The sequence below is a fragment of the Neopsephotus bourkii genome, unplaced genomic scaffold (genome assembly GCF_033783945.1).
Source record: "Neopsephotus bourkii isolate Nb327-2 ecotype Australia unplaced genomic scaffold, CSIRO-AGI_Nbou_v1 NB_71, whole genome shotgun sequence".
In the NCBI taxonomy this organism is placed as follows: Eukaryota; Metazoa; Chordata; class Aves; order Psittaciformes; family Psittacidae; genus Neopsephotus; species Neopsephotus bourkii.
In genome coordinates, this window is record NW_026900588.1 from 1125822 (window position 1) to 1149539 (window position 23718).

At 40.3% G+C, this 23718-nt stretch overlaps 1 protein-coding gene across 5 annotated transcripts in view; it reads right to left on the reverse strand.

Moving 5' to 3' along the window:
- Positions 1-5722: 5722 nt before the first annotated feature.
- Positions 5723-23718, reverse strand: part of STON1 (stonin 1) — a 44487-nt gene continuing 26491 nt past the window's right edge. For 2 of the 5 annotated variants that reach the window (XM_061353539.1, XM_061353581.1), the window contains 8 exons: positions 15727-15828; positions 15298-15421; positions 13605-13660; positions 12307-12400; positions 10848-11461; positions 9058-9339; positions 8218-8307; positions 5723-6689 (listed from right to left, as the gene is read on the reverse strand). In XM_061353539.1, coding sequence (XP_061209523.1) covers positions 6582-6689; positions 8218-8307; positions 9058-9339; positions 10848-11461; positions 12307-12400; positions 13605-13660; positions 15298-15421; positions 15727-15828 — 1470 coding nt within the window. In that variant the 3' untranslated portion in view covers positions 5723-6581. The other 3 variants (XM_061353574.1, XM_061353549.1, XM_061353566.1) reach the window with 3 other exon arrangements.

Consider the following 23718-nt stretch of genomic DNA (forward strand, 5'->3'; position numbering starts at 1 on the left):
TCCCTTTCCTCCTTTTGTAATGATAGGCATGGAAGGTAACTGTTGGGCAAAACTCTTCTTTGGGGGAAACCAGTGGAGCCCAGGAGGAGTCAAGGTGCTCTTGAAGTTAACAGGTACTGCAGTGATTGCAGTCTAGCTCTTTTCTCCAGCTCTGCTTCTCTGGAGTATTTAAAGCCTGTCTGCTACCTTTCAAGCCATCTTTTTCCATCGCTGTCAGCTATGCCAGCATTGCTGGGTGAAAGAAAGGGCACTAAACTAGATGCCTCCTTTCATTTCATCAGCAGAAACTTCCAATTACACAGCCACCTACATCCAGCTAAAGAAAAATGTTCAAAGACAGGCTGGATGGGTCTTTGAGCAACCTGGTCTAGTGGAAGGTGTTCCTGCTATATCTTTAAGGTCGCTTCCAATGCAAACCATTCTATGATTCTTATGATTCTATGAAGCAGTAGTTGCAAAGATGTCAGCAAGCAGAAAAGTTGATCTGCTGAACCTTTGTTACTAGCAATTTTGCAGTTTACGTTAGATTTCAGTCTGAGTTGGTAGGTAATTTACTTCAAAAAATTAATCCATACACAGTCATGTATGATCTGGAAATCACAAAAGATGCATATAGGGCTCTATTTCATGTATCATACACGCACACACACAAACCATGTAAGCTGCCAAAGGTTCCTGTCAGCAGCAGGATAGCTGCTTCCTGCAGAGGCAAAGTACATGCTGCCTTGTTTACTCTCCAGGGACAGTCTCATGAATTACTTTCATCTGCCCACTCTCCAGCATCACCAGTGCCAGTGGCATGTGGGATGCACCAGGGACTCCCTAGCACTCACAGTCCAACTCAATTCCCAGCTGATGAAACAGAGTAGTTACTTTTTAGTCACTTTGTTTTCCCTTTAAAATCTATCTTTTCTTTCACCATGCATTTCCTGATGCTAAGGAGATCCAGATTTGTGCCTGCATTCCTAATTTACGTGAGAATTTTGAGCATTCCTTTGTTACTACAGCACATTTACTCTGTCTGCAGCAAATAAGCTGTCACCTTCATGCAATTCACTTGCTGTGAGCCAACACAACGCTGTACTGAAGTTAGAGATTCAGATATGTAAGCTTTCACCTGCGTTGTATGGACCAAACGATAAGTACTGGATTACCAGCTGCAGACTGCATTGAATGCAAGGCAGGATCCCTGTGGGAATCTGCTTCGGGAACATCTTAAGGAGGCTCCATTCTGCAATGGTTTAGTTGCTGGAAAGATCAGAGTCCTGTGGGTAAAAACATGCAACAGCAGATGAAGCCTCCTCTTAGGCTGCTTATCCTTGACAGGTTGGTTACATTGCCTCTGAAGGGAGCAACACGAGGGCTTACATTTCATCAAACCAGTACAGTTACACGAGATCTACATATGACAGCTTATGGTTCACAGAAAGTAAAGCAAATGCATTTTATTTGGGCTTGTAGATGAAATTTCAGCATCTTAGATCACATTCAGTAGGTGATACTCATGGTTATCTGAAGACAGACCCTCAGCTGGTATAATACATACCTCCCTTGCACACAGCTCTAAGATCTTTGCTCACTCCAGAAGTCACAGCCAAACAGTTCTGAACCAAAAGCACAGACTCTGATATGTAAGAAAATGGTATTTTTTGCAATGACTTTAAACCTTTTCCATTCTTCTGAACTGAGTCCTTTCAAGTCTGTGACAGCAACAGAATAAAAATCTGCGCTCCAAAGCACACCTCTTGATGCCAAAACACTGCACTGCAAATTATATTTGCTTCCAATCAGTATATAAGCTCTGTGTGTAAGCACAGCTGTACCCACCAACAGTTCACACATGCAAGGAACAAAGCAAGATGAAGATGAGAGAAGACTTAAAATTACTGCTTAGCAATCAATAAAAATTCCATAGGATGCACCCCTTGTGTGCGCCAGTTCCTAGCTTAGCAGATAAGCAAATGGGACTAGTATACGATATTTAACTATAATAGAAACTAAAGACACTGGTGAAAAAAGGTGTACCTGGCCTAAGGCTTCTTTTAGGCTGAGAAAGTTGGGGCTGTGCAGCCTGGAGAAGAGAAGGCTGCGTGGAGACCTCATAGCAGCCTTCCAGTATCTGAAGGGGGACTATAAGGATGCTGAAGAGGGACTCTTCACTAGGGACTGTAGTGATAGGACAAGGGGCAATGGGTTAAAACTTAAACAGGGGAAGTTTAGATTGGACATAAGCAGAAAGTTGTTTACTAGTAGTTAGGGTGGTGAGGCACTGGAAGGGGTTGCCCAGGAAAGCTGTGAATGCTCCATCCCTGGTGGTGTTCAAGGCCAGGCTGGACAGAGCCTTGGGTGGCATGGTTTAGTGTGAGGTGTCCCTGCCCACAGCAGGGGGGTTGGAACTTGATGATCTTAAGGTCCTTTCCAACCCTAACTATTCTATGATTCTATGATTCTCTGTCACCTACCTCAAAACCGATTTTCAAGACTAATTTATTCAGACAGCACCTGGAAGAATCCTGCACACAATTTAGGACATATCTTGATAATGGGCAATAAGTGGTTTACTTGCCTTATTTTTCAATAGGACAAGAGTTCACCAGCCCACCCTTCCCGTCCACTTGCCACATAACATTAGCAGGCAACTACATGCAAGAGAAAAGAGTTTGAAACAGCAACAACTGAGAGTACCTGTTTCACAATGCTGCTTAGATAACAGCAAAGAAGTATGAGATTTTATTTCATATTTTTCTTTTTTCTTTGCATTTTTCTTTTTGTACCTTCTGAAAGTTGAATGACATTTACCACTTAGAAAATAATTGCTAGCTAAAAAACAAAAACAAATAAAAAAAAAAACCACAAAACACACAACAAAATTTATATACTTCAAATTTTTTACATATAAAAAATGAGCAAGTTAAAGCAACACTTTAGTGATGACTTAGATTCAGTCTAAAGCCTCTCATAAAGGTTACACTTGTTATTCTATCTGATTTTCTTTTGTAAACTTACCTTCTTTCTAGAGTAAAGTTTCATCCAGCCATTTACTGAAGAATCTTGGATGACCACAACTTGTATTATACACCTCTTCCCATCACATCTACAGCAATGTGTTTGCTAAACTGTTAGTGGCTATCAAAAACATTAATATGTAAACTATTCAGATCAAAAGCACTCTGATCTGATTACTCAATTCATAGGCTACAGTAATTAGTTAACTGAGCTTACATTTTAGTAAGAAACACCTTTTTCCAGTATAAAATTCCTGACTTTCAGTGTATTTTGTTGTGTCTGTTCAAAGCTCTAAGTCTTTGCCAATGTCCATCCAAGATCACTGGAAGCAAAATACAGGGCAATTTTTATATGCCTAGATGGAAAACAAAACTCAGTCCTGCTGCAGGAGGCCAAATAGAAAGCCCATAGCTCTCCACTGAGAAAAACACTCCAAGAACTCCCAAGGAATATTATGCAGCACAGTTTGGATGGAGCCAGAAGATGTGCAGTGCTACGAATTCAGGAGCCATTTGCTCAAATAGGGGAAGGGTTGAGATAACAAGAGCAAAACCCCAATCTAGTCCCTAAAGTTTCTACCTCAGGAATACACTGGATAGAGTCCACATTAAGGGTCCTTCATATCAAGAAGGTGCTACATCAGAAAACACAACTAAATGAAAACCCAGGAGATGCTTGCTGGTGTAGCTAAGCTATCTTCAGCAACATCTTTTGAAGCAGGTCATCTTTAGCCAGGAGCAACAGCCAGCTATGCATACTGTTAGCAAAGCTCCAGAAGGAAAGATGGCAAACCATCCTTTTGGATTTTCATTGCCAATATTACACGAGTTGTGAAAAAGCAAAAGAGGATGAAAAATAGAACTAACGCCCAATCTGTAGAACTTACAGTAAGTTTGGTAATTAAGAAATCAGTATTAAAAATGCTTCCAATCCTAGATGCGCAGTCTACACAGTCTATATCAAACTTTTCTATTCTATTTAACTCCAATATATTTCAGCATCCATTCCCAGAGGAACAAGGTCTGAAAAGGGACAGGGAGAGAGAGAGCATGAGCAGTTATAAGGATGCTCAGAACATGGAGGCAGTCTTAACACCACAAAGTAGAAAGATGCTGCAAAGAGGAAAAAGCTATCTTCAAAACTAGTCCAAAATTAGATACACTTCAGCCGCTTCAATTTATAGCAACTAAGAAGACCAAGTTCTGTTTCCAGAAGCAACATTCAGAGACTCTGTGGTACTCAGTGAAAGGTGCATATCCATTCATGCCCCATGGATTCCTGTGCTGCACTACCTCTGCTTCCAGTCTTTTCTGAAGCATCACTAGCTGCCCCAGTTGAAGGTGGTCTCACAGTTCGTAATGTATACATTTATGGAGCATGAACACCTTGGAGCTTGTGGGACTACTGAAATCTAAAAGCATCCATCATATAGTAACAGCTACATTTCCTGTGCATTTATGAGTCTGAAGCACAGCACCAGTGTGGTTGCAAGTCAGCTGAATGGGGAAAAAAGAAATCACACAAGGTAATACTTTAACTGTCTCCAAATACACAATTCTTCATATGCCATCACCAGGATACATAAAAGACAAAAGAAATGCCACACTCAGGTCAGGGCCTGTAGTTCAGTGTCCTGTCTTTGGTACTGGAAAGCAGCAGATACGTATAAAACCAAAACAAGAAAAAGCATGCAAGAAACTCAATAGCTGTTGAAAACATACCCCACAAGGAAAGCATTTCAATTGCTTATGCCACAGCACAAGTGTTTTTTTTTTCCTTCCCCCATTTCTTTTATATATTCCTTCTCTCCACCTCTTCTTTTCCTTCTCTTCAAGGCCTCTGCATCCTCTAAGGGAGCAGAGAAAAACAAATTGTCTCATGATGCCTTCTTTCAGCAGATGTAAAAAAAGCAGACAGGAGGAAGGGGTGCCATGTGCTTGTTTGTAGCACTGTCCAACACAAGAGGGACAGGGGAGGCCCAAGCAAGTCCAGGGAAGGCCACAAAGATGCTCCGAGGGCTGAAGCACCTCTGCGATGGATACAGGCTGAGAGAGCTAGGCTTATTCACCCTGAGGAAAACAAGGCTCATTGGAGACCTTGTAACAGTCTTCCAATACTTAAAGGAGGCCTACAAGAAAGCTGGACAGACTTTTACAAGGCCATGTAGTGACAAGAGAAAAGGAATGGCTTTAAACTGACAGAGGGAAGATTTAGATTAGACATTAGGAAGAAGTTCTTCTCTGTGAGGGCGGTGAGGCCAGGTTGGCACAGGTTGGCCAGTGAAGCTGTGGCTGCCCCATCCCCAACAGTGTTCAAGGCCAGGCTGGATGGGGCCTGGAGCAACCTGGTCTAGTAGGTGTCCCTGCCCATGGCAAGGAGTTGGAACTGGATGAACTTTAAGGTCCTTTACAACTCAAACCATTCTATGATTCTAGGAGTATTCCACTCTAAGTCACCCTTGCTGAGGATTTACCATTTAGTTTCCAGTATTGCCCTACAAGGAACCAGAGCTAGCCAGAAGAAAGCTGTAGCTCTGAAGGGTTATGGCCCAGACACATGGGCAGAGAACTTTTTTGACCTCTATTTCTAGAGGAACAAACAAAATATTAAGGACTGCTAGGAATGCAGTTCACATGGCAGGATGAGCTACTGTCACATGTATGGCTCCAACACACTTCTCTAAGCAAAGTTTATATTTAGGGAACACAAACAACTCTGCTTGAAACATGCATTAGATGACATTTTATTACCATACACAATTTGTATCATTCACAGCTTACTGGTCTGTAGTCCCAGAATGTGGTAGCTATGTACAGAAGCAAACTTAAACAATTTTGCATTGACAGTGAAAATAAATCGCATTTTAATGTTAAATCTCACTGCTCACTGCATCTCAGTAGACTGAAGGTATAGAACAAACAATAACAATTCTCATATACTGAGAGCTCAAAGGTCTTCCATCCACATTTCCTGACTTAAATCTTAAGCACCTGTATTTAAGATGAAGTCAAATAACCACAAAGCAACAACAAAATAAACAAGGAAGGAAGGAAAGGGGAGAGAAAAGTACACAGCTGAAACAACCACAGGTTTCAAACTTGCAGAGATGCTGCTCTTATTCTAACTCAGCAGTCTTTGAAAAGAAATGCTTAGTGTAACAAACAACAGTGTAGTTTTATATTTTTTTATATTTCAACTCATACTTTAGCTCTTTTTTTAAATGTATGGAAAGAAAACCAACAACTGATACTTACTTACATTTAGCTAGTTACTATTGCACTAGCTTCTTGAATTACAAACAGGTTCAGCATTCTAGTCTTTAAAGATACTTATTCCAATGACGTTTCTTGTGTAGAAAAGTAATGAAATAATCAGAAAAGAACAGTGAAGATAACTGAGTAGCTAAGAATAATGTGGTTTAGTTTGCACGTATTAACAACACTTTGTGCATATTTTTATCACAGCTTTGTTGTTTTGCTGGTTTTATTTTTTATGGCAAAACAAGACAAGTTGTTTCACAGAAGGTTTGTAAGGGAATAGTGCCACAGCCTTAAAGTACGTACTTCAGTGAGGTTTCACCACTCTGCATCTCCAATGGCTTTTGAAAAAATGTGGTCTTTATCCCCAAAGGACATCACTCCGTCTTTTAAGTAGAATTTCCATTTGTTCTTACTTCGATGTATCTGACAGAAAAAAAACAAATCAATACCCCCCCCCAAATACATACCTTAGACCATCCATTAAAGAGGGTGTTTTAAGCACAACTTGGTTTGCAAGGTTTACAAACCTTGATTTTCTTTTAAAATCCTGATAGCCCAAAACATGTGAAGCACTGTCACTGAACACACAAGGGAACAACCTCCTGAATCTTAGTGTCTCCCCAGCTCCCAAAGCAAAGGGAGCTGTGTGACAGGAAACAAGACAATAATGGAGTGTATCTATCCCAAAATATATTGCACCCTGCAAACAAGTATGGCTGACCTAAACTGCAGTGGTTTTCTTCTCCAGTACACACTGCAAAGCAGTACTGTGTGCATACAGACATTAGGATGAGGCCAAAGGAGGAAAACATAGCTTAAAAGCAAATACTGACACACAAACCCAAAAGAGAGTGTTTGCATATTGTTTCTTTTTAAAGGCCTGCAAAACAATCTATACTGAAGAAAATATTTAAGACTAAAAGAAGGAATTTTAAACATCCCTAGAAATTTTCTTGGATTCTAATCAGTCTATTTTCAAGTCCAGAAGGAAAAAGGAGGGATAAAAATAAACAAGACAATAATTTTGCCAAAAGCATTCTTTATATACTCAGTTAAGCAGATTCAAAAACCCTGCATACTTTTTCAGTGCAACACAAGCATTGAGGCTTCATTTCAGGTGCATCTTCTAAACACATCTCTCTAACCATGTTTTCCCAAATTACTCGTTTCAGTAACACTTTAATAATTCTCATCGCACCTCACTATTTCCTAAAACACAGACACTGTTAAGGGAGGCCTAGGTGAACACACATTAAAAAAAAAAAATCACTAGTCAGTTTTGAAAGAATAAAAGCCAATAGTTGTTAAGCAACCTATAGACATATCTGTCCATATTTGGTTCTAAATCAAACATGGACTTTGTTTTGTCAGCTTTTAAACTACTGACAAATAAGTGTCCAAAACCAAATTAAATACTCCTAATTTTAATATGATCTTCAAGAGTTCAAAATAAGATTGAATTTTAAACATTAAAATGAAGGAGAACAAAATAGCCCTTAACTTCTTTGTTTTTCAAATAAAAGAATTCTGGTAGGAAAAACTCAGTGAGCACTTCAAAGACAAAGAAATGTAGAAGAAAGTACATGTACTCCTCTTTCTGTTACCCATTTTGAAGATCTTAATCCGTGGCTGCAAATGGACTCATGCATCCATGGTACTGTTGATATTACTTAAAAGTTAAGGAAATGCATAAGCTTTTGCTGCTTCCCAAATCTTTGTTTTGCAGTGTTTGGTCCCCTTTCCTTTAATAGGCCGTTATGAACCCATTGATTATCTTCATTTCAGAAAACAGCAGGTAAGTCTTCAGCTTACTGTCAGCTGAGCATGTAATTTAAACACTCAGTTACTACAGCATCAGGTTTCCTTTAAATGGCACTGACAGTAGACCATGGACTTGCTGAAGATATTATTTAGAATAATTAAGGATCAAAAATAGAGCTATATACTTTACCTTGTCATACTGACAAACTATCAGATTGTCGGTGTCAAACAAGTCTGGAATGTCCTGTTCACTGATATCATCACCAGAATTTAAGGGGTCCTAGAGATTAAAATCATATGTTATACCTTCTTTAAGAATAGCACTGAATATACTTGACATTAAACACACCTAGAATAAAGGTTACCATTGGAAAAAATAAAGACCTAGAGGTTATAAAGACCATGTTGTACAGAGCTAATTTATAAGCATCTTTACTTGCTTGCATCCTCAGAAACACTCTAAACAAAAAACACAGGTCAAAAAGCAAGACTGCTAACTAACAAAACTGACCCCAGTAACTGGAACACTACTAATCAGCTAGCATTCATTTTAAGTCCAGATGCTAGGAGTTGGTTCTCTTGTGAATCTCCAGAATACAAAATTGCACATCATCAAGGAAACCCTTTTCCTAGGAAACATTATGTGCTTGTATCACATTGTCCTCTTCTCTGTCTAATCCCATGGGTCCTTCAGAAGGGAAAGAAACCTAGATTTGTATCCAGGTCTTAACTAAAAAGCAGAACTCCATTCCACTGAGGCCAGCGTTTTACTATTGAACTTTAATTCATCCAATAAGTATTTTAATTCATCCAATAAACAAATGACTTCTCAATATCTCTTTCATTTGTCCACAGTCCTCAGAATGAGCTCAAATAACTTCTCATCAGTACCTTCTATCTCAAGAGGTATCGAACTTAACTATGCATTCTCTGCATTACACATACCAGGAATCAGGCTGGGTCAAACAATTCAACAGTCAAGATGGATATACTATCATACTGTGCATCACAAGGCTTAAAAGTAAATTACCTCCTCAACTATATCTATTTGGGGCTCTTCACTATCACTGCCACTGCTGCTAGACTCTGTGTCCAAAGTACTGCAACATTCTTCATCATCCTCATCATGCAGAACTTTTAGATCCTCCGATTCAACACCAATGAATTTGTTCTCCTCCCTATCTTTTGAATGTGGTATTTCTTTCTTGGGAGAAGCATCACCAGTACCATCTAGCTGAATTATGCCTTCAATGTCACTGCAGATATCCTTCTCTGATTGTAAATTAGATTCCATCTGCACAGTGGATTCCACCTGACAGGAAGAAAACAGACCAGAGACAGCTTGTGAATTAACACCACATAGCTATCATTGTTTAAATGCCTCAAAGCCTGAGATTTTTGGTTAATAAAGTAACAAAACTGGGGCAATGAGAGTTTCAAGTCCTGGCCTTCTTGTAAACCCTGAGTACATTTGCAAATCTTGTTCTTACACTTAAGCTTAAATGGAATCCATGCCATATATTCCTCAGCAATACAGAAAGACATTTTCCTAGTTTCCTTTAAACAGTATTCTACTCAAACAACTTAAGAAGTTGATAGAGCAGGCCTTTAGAATTTCTATTGCAAAGAAAACTCCAAAACCAACCCCCCAAAATGAAATAAACTACTTCCCCACCCCCAAAAATAGCATTTTTCATTTCTGAGATAGAAGTCAATATGAGCTCACCCCTCTTCCTCAATTCAATCAAAATGCTTTGTTTAAATAAGAGATAAGAAGCTGAGAGAGACAGTATTTCAGTACTTCAAGTTAATGTTCATAAAAGTGCTAGAATTCCTAAACAGAGCATTCACAGGAGCATATAAGGTCCTTAAGCTTTCAGCCATCTTTAGTTTCTCATTAAATTTTTATCGTAGCACTTAATTCTCCTCCATATACACTTTCTAGTTCAAGAAAAAAAAAAAACACACTTTGTTTTGACCTTCCATTCTTACTACAGTCTTCATTATCCTGCCATCAAAGTTCAGATGAGAAACAGAACATGCTTTCTTTCAATTTACAGCCATTTGTCATTACCATTATTAAATTTGCATTTAATAAATTTGCTTCAATCACATCTAAGCACTACAACTCAAAGTCAGCAAACCAGCCTGAACTTCAAACATCTGCAAATAATTTCTAGAACAAAAATTAGATGAGGTCAAGAAAGTGGCTTATTAATTAAAATCATTCAAGTTTTTCTCACAGCTTGATCTGAATTCTAGTTTGTTTAGGATTCCCCCCTCGGAAATACATTTCCTTCCAGCAGATTTTCACATATCAAATCTGACTTTTCATACTTAATATGCATTCTCAATGCTCTTCACACAACTTAAAACTAACTCCAGGTGAAAATGCAAGGCAATTTGCCCACAACTGGGCAGTATCCATACACAGATTCAGTGTCAGAATGACACAGGAGCTCTCAAAGGGTCATCCATGTCTGCTCAGTCACACAAAAAAGACCCCCACTCTAATCCCCCAAAATAGTCAGCAAGTCTAAGTAAATACATTATATCAATCCACTCCACTTTTTGCATTTAGATTGACATTCTCATCAATCCCAGTATTTCAGCAATATTTGTGAACAATTCTTAATGTAAAAGTCAACAGCTACTGCTACACAAAACAAGCTCAAGATCACATGGAATGACAGAATGGTTAGGGTTGCAAGGGACCTTAAAATCATTTGATTCCAACCCCTCTGCCACATTTCTCATGATACTTCAACCAACTATCTCCAATGGATGTATTTTCACCAGCTGAGAAATACAAGGTCTTACCTTGTCAGAGGAAGCAATTCTGTCCTGATCTTTCAGAACACAGCCATCATCCAAACTGTTGCCCATGATAATCCGGTCAATGATATCATCAGACACCTGCTCGTGCTCTGACTCCTGAAGCTGAATGTCTAACTGCTCCTTCACATCCAACGGCACACTGATCGAGTTGTTTGCCAGGGATTCAGCAGGAGAAAACCCGTTGGAGGATTCTGGAGTAAACACAGCTGTGTGAAGACTCCCATGCTGGGATTTTTCTGTTGAGTCTGCACACTGATTTAATGCTGCATCAGTTGGAAGCTGCTGCTGACTCACAGAGGGCTGCTGGACCAAAGATGTATCGGCAGACTTCTCCAGGTTGTTTTTTTCCATGACACTTGGTTGAAAAACCATGGTGTGCTGGACAGCAGTGTCCTGGGGCTGCAGTATTTCAGCAGAAGATGCTGTGCGTTTTTCACAAGTGACATCACTCACCTGTGCAACACTGGCAACATTGGCTTGCAGAACTGAAGGCTGCCCAAGGGGCTGATACGTCTGCTGAACAGGATGATGGAGAATATTCACATCTCCTGTGGTCTGCGTGACCACAACAGGCACATTTACCTTATAAAGGTGCCCTACAAGAGAAGGGTTACAAACTGCTTCAACAGGTTAAACTACAGGTTCATCCAGGTCACTGTCCTGTTACCCCTAATTACCAATAGCAAACATGAAGGCAAATAATGAGAAACAGGATGACTACAAAGCAGTACTTTCCCCAAATTTAATCATTAGAGTTATTCTTATCAGTGTTAGAATTGAGATGCCAGAGCTAACTTCCCAATTTCATTTAATTATTTTCCCCACAGACATGCTTACACACAGTCACTCATATCAGCCTATAGTCTCCAAACCTTAATGATTATAACTCAAATAGGTATCTAGAGACATAAGTTATCATCAAAGAACAGCTGTTGGAGAGAAGAGTCAATCTATGACAGAAATAAGCCTTCCACTCATCACACCCTAAGCGGTACAAGCACATTTTTGTACTAGCACTACAGGCAGTTTTATCAACAAAAGAGCGTAAGCAAAAAGGTTAATGAATGACTGGATTTTATTTGAATAAGAAATCAATTTGATTCCAAAGCACCAGAAGGGAAGACTGTCTCTCATATACGAGGACATACCTGTGCCCAGACTGACAAACGAGCACATTTGTGAGCAATTGTAAAACAAAGTAACCTGGCAACCCATGTTAACTAACATGCAAGTGTGCAAAACTGAGACACTAATTAACCAACATTATTACTTCCCTATGCAGCAATCACAAACACAAATGGCAAAAAAAAGTGGAGGATAAATAGATCCACCCACCTATGTTTTTAACTTCCTATTTGTTTTATCTACTGTTCTCAGCACCATCTTTCACTACCCACATACAGTCCACACGCTGTAACATTTTACATCTCCTTAATCTTACCAGATGCTGTCTGTAGCATCACTCCAGCTGGCACATGTACAGGATAAGCAATACCCGAAGGGTGAGTAAGAGTTGCACCTGCTCGTGAAGCACCCTAGATACACAAGAGCTTCATTAAGAAATAGTGCATACTTTATCTCCTAGGGCCCTAGATGTCACACATAACATAACCAGCTGAAACATCACAAGGGCCTTTTTGTGATCATCTTTACTGAAGAGTTGCTTCAGACTTCTGAAACTCAGACATGTAAAGAGCATTCTATATTGATAGGATAATAACTTGTCCCAAGTATTTCCTATTTTCCAATTATCACAATTCTTTTTTGTTAACAGAACACTTTCCTCTACCCCTTCAATGTACACACCATCCAGAGATATTTTTCCACCCAGAGCCACTTTATCCTAACCTTATGCATTACTCCACACAGCACAGTTTCCTTGACAAAGCCTGTGAAGTCACTTCACATTCATTTTTAATCCTGAAAAGTGGAGTTGGATATACATCTCCCTTTCAAACCAGCTGTTCCAGGGAATTCGAGTTTTTAAATCAGGAAAATTGCACATTACACAAACATCTTCTCTGTATTATATTTCAGCTTGGCAAGCTAGTTAGCTTGAGGCTCAGGAGGCACTCAGTAAATTCATCAAGCTCTGACAGTTAATAGCCTGTCCCTAAAGAAATTTTGCCATGCCCAGAGTTTAGAACCTGTCAACTCTAAAAACATCCATTGTCTTCTGGGTGATTTCTATATCTCATAGATAATGCTGCTCGCAGCTTCACTAGTACTAGGATATCCCAACCATGAATTATTGTAACACCCAGTGATTAAAAAAAGGATCTGTAGATGTGTATTTCCACTACTACACTTCCATCCTATGGGCTAAATACACACAGCCACTTCTTCCAACACAATTCTGGCTGCACTGCTTGCAAAACCAACTGGTAGATATCCCATCCCTTTTTACTGCTCAAATAGAAGCAGCAAAGTTACAGCTCTCTCTCTGCAGACTCCTAATTTTTGCATGGTTTTCACAAAAAATAAGTAACTAAAAGGACTAGAAGCAACAACGAGTTTCCTTAGCTGTTTAGTCTCTCTCAGCAGGACTCCTGCTCTTGTGCCATATTGGACAGGTGAAATCATGAGAAATGCTAGTTTTTCAGTCCCTAAATGCTGTTCTGAAGATCTATACATGGAAAATATTTAATATTTGCCTCCCCTTAAGCCTATTGACAACTGATAATCATTTAGAATTCAGAATAATCAAAATTGAAAGAAAACATCACTACAGCTACATACCGGGTCTACTGCTGTAAAATGCTGAAAACCTCTGGCAGTTGGGATGACAAAAGAAGCTATAAGAACAAAAAATATAAAAATGTTAATTTTTCAGACACAGCTGATCTTTCAGTAATTTACAGCAAGGACTGCTGAAACTAAAGCAATTTGATTTCAGTTCACACTCATTAGATCAGCAAACAAGCACATCGAGGTAAGGCTCTTAAATATACTTCCCTTTATGCTGCTTCAAGCTTATGCTGTACTTGAGGGAGGAAAATATTATACCCTGAACTTACAAAACCTATATTTTACTAAAAGCTGGTCTTGGAGATTTGTTTGTTTGTTTGACAAATATTTATTATAACTATTTGATCTGCTTAAGCTGCACTGTAAAAATTAAGCATGCCATTTCTACATGCTATCAATTACATGGATAGATGTGCAATACCACCATGTTAACATGACCAAGAATGCATACATAAAATGTACTGCCTTGTAAACAAGGGGAAAGTATGCGAGTATTTTTCTGCACTATAGCAAATCCAATAGTGCTAATAGTAGAAACACTAGGGTGGGATTTTCAAAAGCACTCAATACTGACTTCAGTGAAGATAAACCAAAGGAAAAACTTTACCAGGCTTCAAGAAGCAAACAACTGAGTAATCCTAACTACTCTGAAAAATTCTTAGCCATGGAACAATTCAAATTCCATTAAAAAAAAAACAAACAAAACAAAAAATGAAACAACAAATAAAAATTTCACTGGCTTCAACAGATTGTTTTGCCTTAGTGTTGCTCTTCCAAAAACAAGGAGTAACAAAGCAAAGCTCATTAAATGTAAAGCCTCCAATAGCAAACAAACTCAAAAGTATACTCCCTTTAACCAGACGGAATAAGTAAAACATCTGTCTCCAAAACCAGCCCATTCAACTATAAAGACTGTAAAAAAAAAAAAATAAAACCACAAAACCCAGATTGTGAGTCCCTGCCTAACCCTGAAGTGCACTACAACACAGGTTTTAATTAAATCATCTCGTGATTCTGTGTTTATTTGTCCTTACCGGGAGAAGAGCTAATGGCTCCTCACTGGGAAAAACCTTAGCTAAGCATTACAGTCTATCACAACATTACCACAGTGGTCAGCTGGACTTAATTGAGACTGATAGGCCCTGATGTGAGAGGCTGTGTGAAAGTCAAGTACTTCTCTGCAAAGGGAATACTGCTTTTGGGAGAACTAACTGAGAGGCAAACAAAAAACACACTTTTCTGTTTGAGCAAGGGATTACATTTAAACAAATGCAGAACGTTATTAAACTCCCAACACAACATCAGAGCTGCATGGCACAAATATGGTATACAACCTCTGCACACATCGTGCCATATATCAAAAGGGGAAGGGAAAGCTTAACCCTACTGGTACATTTGCAATTACACTTCTGGACTGCAGAAGTAGCTAAAACACACTTCAAATTTTGCTACTGAAAATAAATAGCAGATTACAAGCATGTAGAAAGAACTATATTAGTTTATCAAACTTGTCCTTTATTGGTAAAATTCTGCTTTCAAATAATTACCATTCCCCATCATGCTAGACAGGGATACATAAGCATCATAAATCAAGATTATTCCACAACTTTCAAGTCTTCCAAAAAGATTTCTGAATCACTAAGTGATTCTTAAATTGCATCTGTTGTAATCAACAACATCTGACCTGTTGAAGCCTGCAGAACATGGTGAAGATTCTGTGGCAACTGCAGGGTAAACCGTTGAGAATGGTGGCTATTCTTGAAGAAGCCTTCTGTTGCTTTAGACTGCACCACCTTGGTTTCCCAACGCTGCAGAAAGATTATTATTAAGATCAACAGACATCAGCTTTAAAAACAAACCACAGCTAAAATTATCATCACATATTCCTGTTTTTTCCAAGAGTAAATCGACTGATTCTATCCAACAAACATAGTGACAACCACCACTGAATTCTGACTTCCAGCAGCCCAACACATCATTCACAGGATATTTGTAACTTTAAGTTAGGACAAAATACTCATGTTTTAGAGGGCAAACAAAAGGTCAGATGCACCATCCCAAGAGAAAAAAATAAAATACACAACTTCTATTAATGCGGGGAAATCCGACAAACCTGCTTCAAGTCTTGGAGAACCCATTCCTCTAAACCCTCCTCTGCAAACAGTTCTTGCACACCTTCAATCACATCTTCAATAACAGACTTATACAGTTTGGCCTATGTTTAAGAAAATAAAAATATTTTCAAGTTAAGATGAACATGAAATCATGTGAAATGACAGCACCAATCTAATCTTGCTGTAAAAGCTACTGTTACAAACTGAAGAACATGAACAGAGCAGTGTAATAAACTGAATACTCCCAAGTGCACAGGTATGCAAGACCATTCATTCTTTTAAATCCAACATCCCTGGAAAAATACTGGATTCAAGCCTCAAATTATTGGTTTCTGTGCTACAGTAATGCTTAAGAAATCCTAGAAATATTACAAAAACAGTTGCTGTGCCATATTGTTTTGCAATAAAAAAAGCACATCTAAAATGCCAGTTTAAAATTGTATCATTCTAGTGTCATCACACCTAACTTAAAGACCAACCAACACAAACTACTAAAACTGAGATGTGCCAATTATACCAAAAACACAATGAAAGCAACCTGCAAGCAATCGGAGACAGTTTACTTTTTTCTTTGTGGCAACAGTCTGATGCTGTATAATAATTTAGCTATGGAAAATTTAATGCTCCAGTTTTCAATACATATCATTCATCTTATAATACAGCAGGAGCCCCGCTCATGTCAGTGATTAAATCCTGATCCTCTAGTCAGACCTAGACAACAGGTCTAGACATGAGCTGGAAGACAGCAAAATGTAAAATAAGCTTTTAGCAATTTAAACTGGTAAAGTTTAAACTGACTATCACTACCACCAGAACAGCCTACATAAGGTGAAAGACGAAGCTGAGATTTTCAGGACACCTCAGAAGTTAAGATTCCAGGATATTAATTTATATTTTCCTAACAATATCAAATTAATATTTTACTGCTCTAAAGCTGTGCTAAACTGAAGATGATAAAAAGCTTGTTTAAAAGAACAAAAACAAAACCCAAAACCTTGTAGGTTATTAAGAAGTAACAAGTTACACTGTTCGCAAAAAGCTATCAGCATTAACATAGCGCTACTTTAAAATAACCATACTCATGTATGTTTTCTTATGGGAGCTTAGAGATCTCCAACTCTCCCACATTTCAGGATACTAGGAAGATAAGGAGAAAACAAATAGTTACTCTTGCACCACTACACTAAGTAGCGCTGACTAGTCTGAATGGCAAATGCTTTGCCTTCATTACTAATCCAGAAGAAAAACGGAACTGAAATCTTCCAACAGGCCCATTCCTCTCCCCAGGATGGCCAAGCTACAGTTAAGAACATCCACTACAGTATATGAAAACTATACATAGAGATTGTACAATTCAAACACTACATTTCCAAACTAGAGAGGAATGGTCACAGTGCAGATGTTACTGTACTCCAGCTTTCACACACACAGCTTTTTTTGCCAGGCCATCCACATTGGAACTGCCAGCACCATTGGTAAACAAACTCCAGTGGAATGGCAGGGAAAGCAAAAGCCAAAAGCAAGTCTTAAAGTGAAGCCTCCAAGGCTTCCCTGAGATTACTGTCATGTGAAGCACCCTCTCAAGTACCCACTAAGGAGAGGCAGCAGAAGATGAAGCCCGGAGGGGGCAAAAAACCACCACCTTTCTCCTTGCCACCTCTAAGCTTGCACAGCATCCCTCCACGCCTGAAGCTACCCAGCACATCGCACCAACACCTGCCACAATGCTTCTGCCTACAAAACGCTTTTTTCAAACCACCACCGCCTAAAAAATAACGCCTTGCAAAGGGAAAAGCTGGGGGGGGCTCCTCCTGGGCACCACCGCCTCCAGGGGGCAGGAGGCCAAGGATCCTGGCCCCAGCCTCTCTCTGTCCCACACGGAGGGGCAGCCAGACCCCGCCGAGCCGTTCACAGCCCCTGAGCCCTGGGTACCCGCCGGCAATATCGGGACGGGACGGAGCTCAGCCTCATCGCAGCTCACCACAGGGGTAGCATGCGCCATGCTGCCGGCCGGCCAACCGCCCTTCCAGCCGCCCTCCCGCCTTATGGCGCCGTTGCCACGGGAACGCGGCCTACCCGCTGCCGGCCCCGCCCAGGCCCTCCTCGGCCCTTCTGCCTTCATTCCCTTTGGTGGGCTCTCTTGTCCTCTCTGCCCTGAAACACCCCACGGTACCCGGGTGATGGTTACTAAATGCTGGTTTCTTCTTTCAGAGCCTGAAGAGAGGGATCTGCCGCTGCATAAAGCTTAAGGCCGCCAAGGGGCCCGGTTTGCAGTTCAGGCCCCGAAGCTTCAGCTTATGAGCATAGGGGAAAGGAGGCTTTGTCTGGAGAACTAGTTACCCGTGGTGCCACAATACACCTAGGAAAGCTGGCGACAAAAGCATATTATTTTGCTTTAATAAACTCTGAAGTCGTTATTACCCCATAAACAGGAAGATAGCTGAAGCTACCAGTTAAGTAGCAGCAATCTGGTACAACTACACAAATTATTGCTTACATTTGCAGCAATCTGTTCACATGTTAATACAGAGATCTACCAATTTCACAGTTGCTCATCTGGAAAAATGTTCATTAATCTCATATATGTAGAATATACACTTTGGTCTTTATACATCTTCTGTATGTGGACTGGTGTTACCATTATGATTCTGAGAACCTAGAAACGCCATCTTTTCTTCTTCCTTCTTTTTCCCTTCTTTTCCCCTTCTTTTTCCTTTCAATTTTTAGATAGCTGTGTTGGTACAGTGCTGTTTGGCATGTGGCAGCTCACCCATTAAGCTTTAATTTTTGGGGCTGACTTACACATCCTAAAAATGAAAAGACTGTAATGAAAATACTGACAGACCCTTAATTATATAACTAGACTAACACCTACAACAACAACCACAACAAAGAAGCAACATCCACAATAATATTGTAAGCTGCATATTCACGAATGAGACAAATGCAATTTGCTATTGAAGTAATTTTGCTCTGCAACAAAATTTGTTTAGTGACACTGTCTGGGTCTTGAATTGAACAGCAGTTGCATATTCAGCTGTTCTGTATGCCCTGCATCATCATGAAGAAAAGGCTTGCTTTTTCCTCACAATGATGCAGGGCATACAGAACAGCTGAATATGAGCTGTAAGGCAAGCCTTTTCCTCATGTTGCTTTGTTTATAGAATAATTTAAGTGATAAAGCATTTATTTTTAAAGCATGGTGCTTATTTGAAACTGCCTGGGATGGTGCATGCCATGAGCGTCATTATTCTTCTCCTGTCTGGTGGGTCCTGTCGTGTTAGCAGAGATGACTGCAGCCTTGAGGATCTCACTGGGCCCTGGAGGTTGCAGATGGTGATCCTGCAACTGTCTGCGACTTACTCAGGCAGATAAACCTGATGCTGAGCCATCTATCTGCCAGCACACTGCACAGCAGCTTTAGAAAGGTGGAAGTGCAGAAGGACTTTATAAATCAGTTCCCTGCCTTCTACCACCCTTTGTTTATCTAGAGATTACAAAGTGCCCTGCAATCGGTGCAATTTCTATGCCTAACTTCAAAAAAGAAAGAGAGGTTGGGGAGCTTGATACCAGAGGACACCTCAGCTGTTTCAGGTAATGGTTGAGTTACTTTGGTTATGTCCACATTAAAACTTGCAGAGCAAAGCAAATGGTATTCACCTGCATTTCAGGTTGACTGCATGTCTCTGTATTTGCATATACCTAACATATCCCACCAGCACAAGGCACTGTGGATATATCCCATCTGTTGTTATCCTTTGTATTTGTTGTTATCCTTTGTATTTGTTGATATCCTTTGTATTGCCAGTGAACACCAAAACTCCTGTCACCAAGCTCAGCGTGTCAGCTCCCTTCATGAAAAGGACAACAGGCCAAGCCTCCTAATAGTACACAGCTATCTCTGCAGAGAAGGCAAACACTGGGAGTGGGAATACAACTTTCCAAACTGCACAGGGAGGTTGCAGAGTGTGGTTCATGCTACAGCAAGGCACATCTGCTTTCATCTGAGGTCTAGCAACATACTTTATGTAATTTCTTTTACAGATTCCTATAGAAGGTGTCTTTTCATCCAAGCATTGTGAGCAGTGTCAGCTGAGCAGCATGAGGAAGCCTGGTGTACACTGAAAAAAATCAGTCTTCTCTGAACAAGAAAAATATATTCAAACATAGAACCTTAGAATGGTAGGGACCTTAAAGCTCATCCAGTTCCAACCCACTGCCAGGGACAGGGATGTCTTCGACTAGACCAGGTCACTCCAAGCCCTGTCCAACCTGACCTTGAACACTGCCAGGGAGAGAGCAGCCACAATTGTCTGTGAATAGCATTAATCATACTGACTGGCCAGCTTTGATACTGGTGATCTTAACCTAGTATCAGTGTCCTGCAGTACGAAGTGCAGCCCTGTCATGATTTTCATGCATATGGTTTCTGTTAAATATAACCCCGCTTTTAAGAGAAGAAACTGAGGCACAGACACACCAAATATTTTGCCCAAGCTCCTAAGTGCCAGTTGGGAGCAGCATCCAGGTTTCATTAGACTTGGTTCTTATGAAAGTCCAGTCCGGCTCTCCCCACTGCAGTCGCTTTAACAGCTCACAAGAGTTTTCGAAGTCAAACTATGGAGAAGATTAGCATGCTGTTCAAACCCTCCTGATTTTTAGGGGTTTTGTCAGCATTTAGGATAGTGCTGCTTAAGGGCACCTCAAACATTCATTTACTAGATAGGTTTTAATTTGTAATTATTTATACTCCTCTTGGTACACGATGTCTAGAGAAGATTTATTTTTGGATGATGAACCTTTATTAATCATTAAAAAATATATATTATAATTTACCGGTTTGAGATGCCTTCCCTCTAGAAACGGAGTCCTCAGCAAACTCAGATGCTTGGTAAGGAATGCCCTCTTCTGCTTAAATGCAGCATTGCTGCTGTAGAGAAGCTCGGCTACTCAACCGCAGGACTGCAGAATTCTGTGTCAGGCATGCTTTACAAATACCATCTTGCCCTTCTTTCCAAGTAAACGCAGTCATTCTTAGGAGGAACCGGTTGCAGAATCCCTGCAGTCCTCATGGAAATGCCTTGACAGGGGTGGAACTGTAATTTCATTTTAAAGGTATTCTCTAACATGCTCCCTTTGTTTTCAGCTGTTGACTCATACAGCAGTCTAGTCTCATAACCAATTTTATTAACAGCATGATTTTATTATAAGCTCCATCATTTCTGTGGGGTTCAGAGACTGATAACACTGGGACCAGTGATTTGTTCCTCTTTCATTGTTCATGTGTAACTCCTGCGTCTTCAAGGGCCTCTCCTTTTCAAAACCATTTAAACCACTTTATCAGAGGGACTGTAGAAAGACCTGTCCCCTAATTCAATTTAATTACAGATTTTCAGGACACTGGGTGGAATAAGAAGAGCTTTGACCTCTACAAACTGCTATATAAAAATGGCAGTCCTGATGGATTGAATATACTGAATATTACTGTGTATCTCAGCTCCTTGATAAGCCCAAGGACTTGTGTAGTATGAGTAAGCCTAATTAAGGAAGAAATAAGGCTTGCCTTTCCTAAATACTCACCCTGATACAAATACCATATGTGGAGAGAAAGCCTCATAGGGAAACAGCAGCCACCAGCCACTTCACTGTCCCTGCTTTCTGCCATACTCATGCCAGTGCCCAGCTCAGCGCTCATCTCCTGCTCCCTCACCTCCTTTGCTGCCTGCCATGTTTACCTATGGCATACAGATGCTTATAGTACCCTTTTTCCCAGGGAGACCCCAATCTCCTGCTTTGTGTCCCCAGGAAAAGCCCCAGTCCAGCTTCCTCCTCTTTTGTCAACTGGTTTGCTTTCATTGCCTTTTAATTCTTTTCCCTGACATCTTGGCCTCTCCATCAGTGGTTGAAATCCCCTTCTCACTGCTGGAAGTTCATAGTCAAGCAGATGATTGCAGAAGTCCAGCAGTTTTAGTGCAAAGTTAAATAAGAGCAGAGCAGCATGTTTTGGTCAAGGCCAATTTGCTCTGACTGACTTGATTCCTGTCCAAATTACCAAATGCAAAGCTCAGCCCCTTTCACCAGCAGTGGGTTTTGCAGCACCAACCATACCACTGAAATAATCCAGCAGGTGACTTTGAGAGTCAGGTTGAAGTACAGTTTAGCAATCAGGTTCTTCTTTTTACTGCCTAATTGATATCAGTTTAACACCACTAGAGAATAACTCAGGTGTATGGAGACTAACCTGCATCAGGTCTTGGAAGCATTTGTGTGAGGACCCCAATATTTGCTCAAGGTCATCTTTCTAAGCAAACATGGTTGGGCTCCCCTGTCCTAATACTTGACCTTTTCATGCTTCTCTTTTTTCCTTCCTTTTTTTTTCCTCCAACTCTCCTTTTGTGTAGATCTACCTGAAGCAGATGTTCTGCACACCCTTTTTGACATTATAATCACATAATTAGTAGCAAAGATACTCAAGTAATGGCTTTGCATGAAGGGGCTGAAACAGCCTGTCACCTTTTCTCTCCAGGCAGTGGATGGCTTCCTCCATTTCAGATGAACTGTCATCTAAATCCTGGTGTCAGTACTTACATTTAGACAGCAAAATCTACTCAACATTAGAAATTACTTGATGGATGAAGGTCCCTTCCTACAGAGCAGTCCAACAAGGTTACAGCGGTAGCTTACCTCTGGGTATCATCAGGATAATGTCCAAGTTCTTGCTTTAAATCCTCCCTGTTCCACTGATGGATTTCGGTATTTTCATTGCATCTCCTCTGGCATGACTGTATCATTGATCCCTTGCACGAGCAAGATCTTCTTGTCCAGGGAGATGAGGTTCCATTACTGACAGCTATACAGATGTGATGTAGGGATGCTCAAGACTGAGCAAGTTCTTCTGCTTGGCAGGTAATGGTAGCATATACTAAACGAAGGCAGAACCAGCTGCCTTGGGCTGTGCCACACCACAAGCAGGCACCAGCTCATCTTGTTTGGGTAAGGCACCTCTCCCTGTGCCCTATCAGTCCCACAGCCACCGTGCTGTGTCTCTGGTCGCTTTGCCCATATTCCCCCTTCTTCAGCATCTCCCAACTCCAACTCATTCCAACCCCAGGAGAGCATTCAGTTCAGTTTCCATGTGCAGATACAACTTTGTTTTCAATACCTTCCCTTGAAGGGAAGTTCTCTGCGTAAGTTCCTCACTGCCCCTTTATTTCAGTCCCATTTATAGGCAGACTTTTCACCTTCACTTAGAGAGGCAGCAGTTCTCCTTACCGCTTCCAAACAAGCTCTGCCTGCTGCCCTTCTCCCAACTCCCTGCTCCCTCCTTGCCTCCTCCCTCTTACCTCCACTACTTCCACTCACCATGGGTCTCTTCTGCTCTCAGCACATCCATCCCACTTCTGATTTCCTCTCCTCAGACTTTTATTGTTGAATATGGAAATGGAGGTTAATGTTATTTTATATTAAACCAAAAAGGCCCTCACAACACAATGTAATGCTAGACTATACCTATCCACATGCAGAAATACCTAAGCACATGGGTTTTGTGGGATGGCAAAACAGAATTTGAGCCAGTGCTTTTTCTTTTATTTCTATCAGTAAGGCTTCAGCAGGGAACTTGAACATCACTTGAAATGTGTTATGAGTGTTACTGTAAAAAATTACAGGTTGTTTTTACTAAGGAAAGAGCAGGGCTATAAAATAGCACATCTTATGCATAGCACATACAAGGAAACAGTCCAAAAATAAATGTTTTCATGTTTTAACTTGTATTCTAGCAATTTACCATCTCACTTTTTCATGTACCTAAATCATATTGTTCACTGATACTTTTAAACACTGCAGACTGTTTAAGCTGTGGAAGGGGACTATACTTCTGCTAGATGCCTTCTGCTAGAGCTTTCCATTTGCTCACTGAAGGATAAAACACCAATAAAGTGAAAATTATTATTAACCGTATTTCCCAGTCTTTCCTAGAATAGCTGACTGGT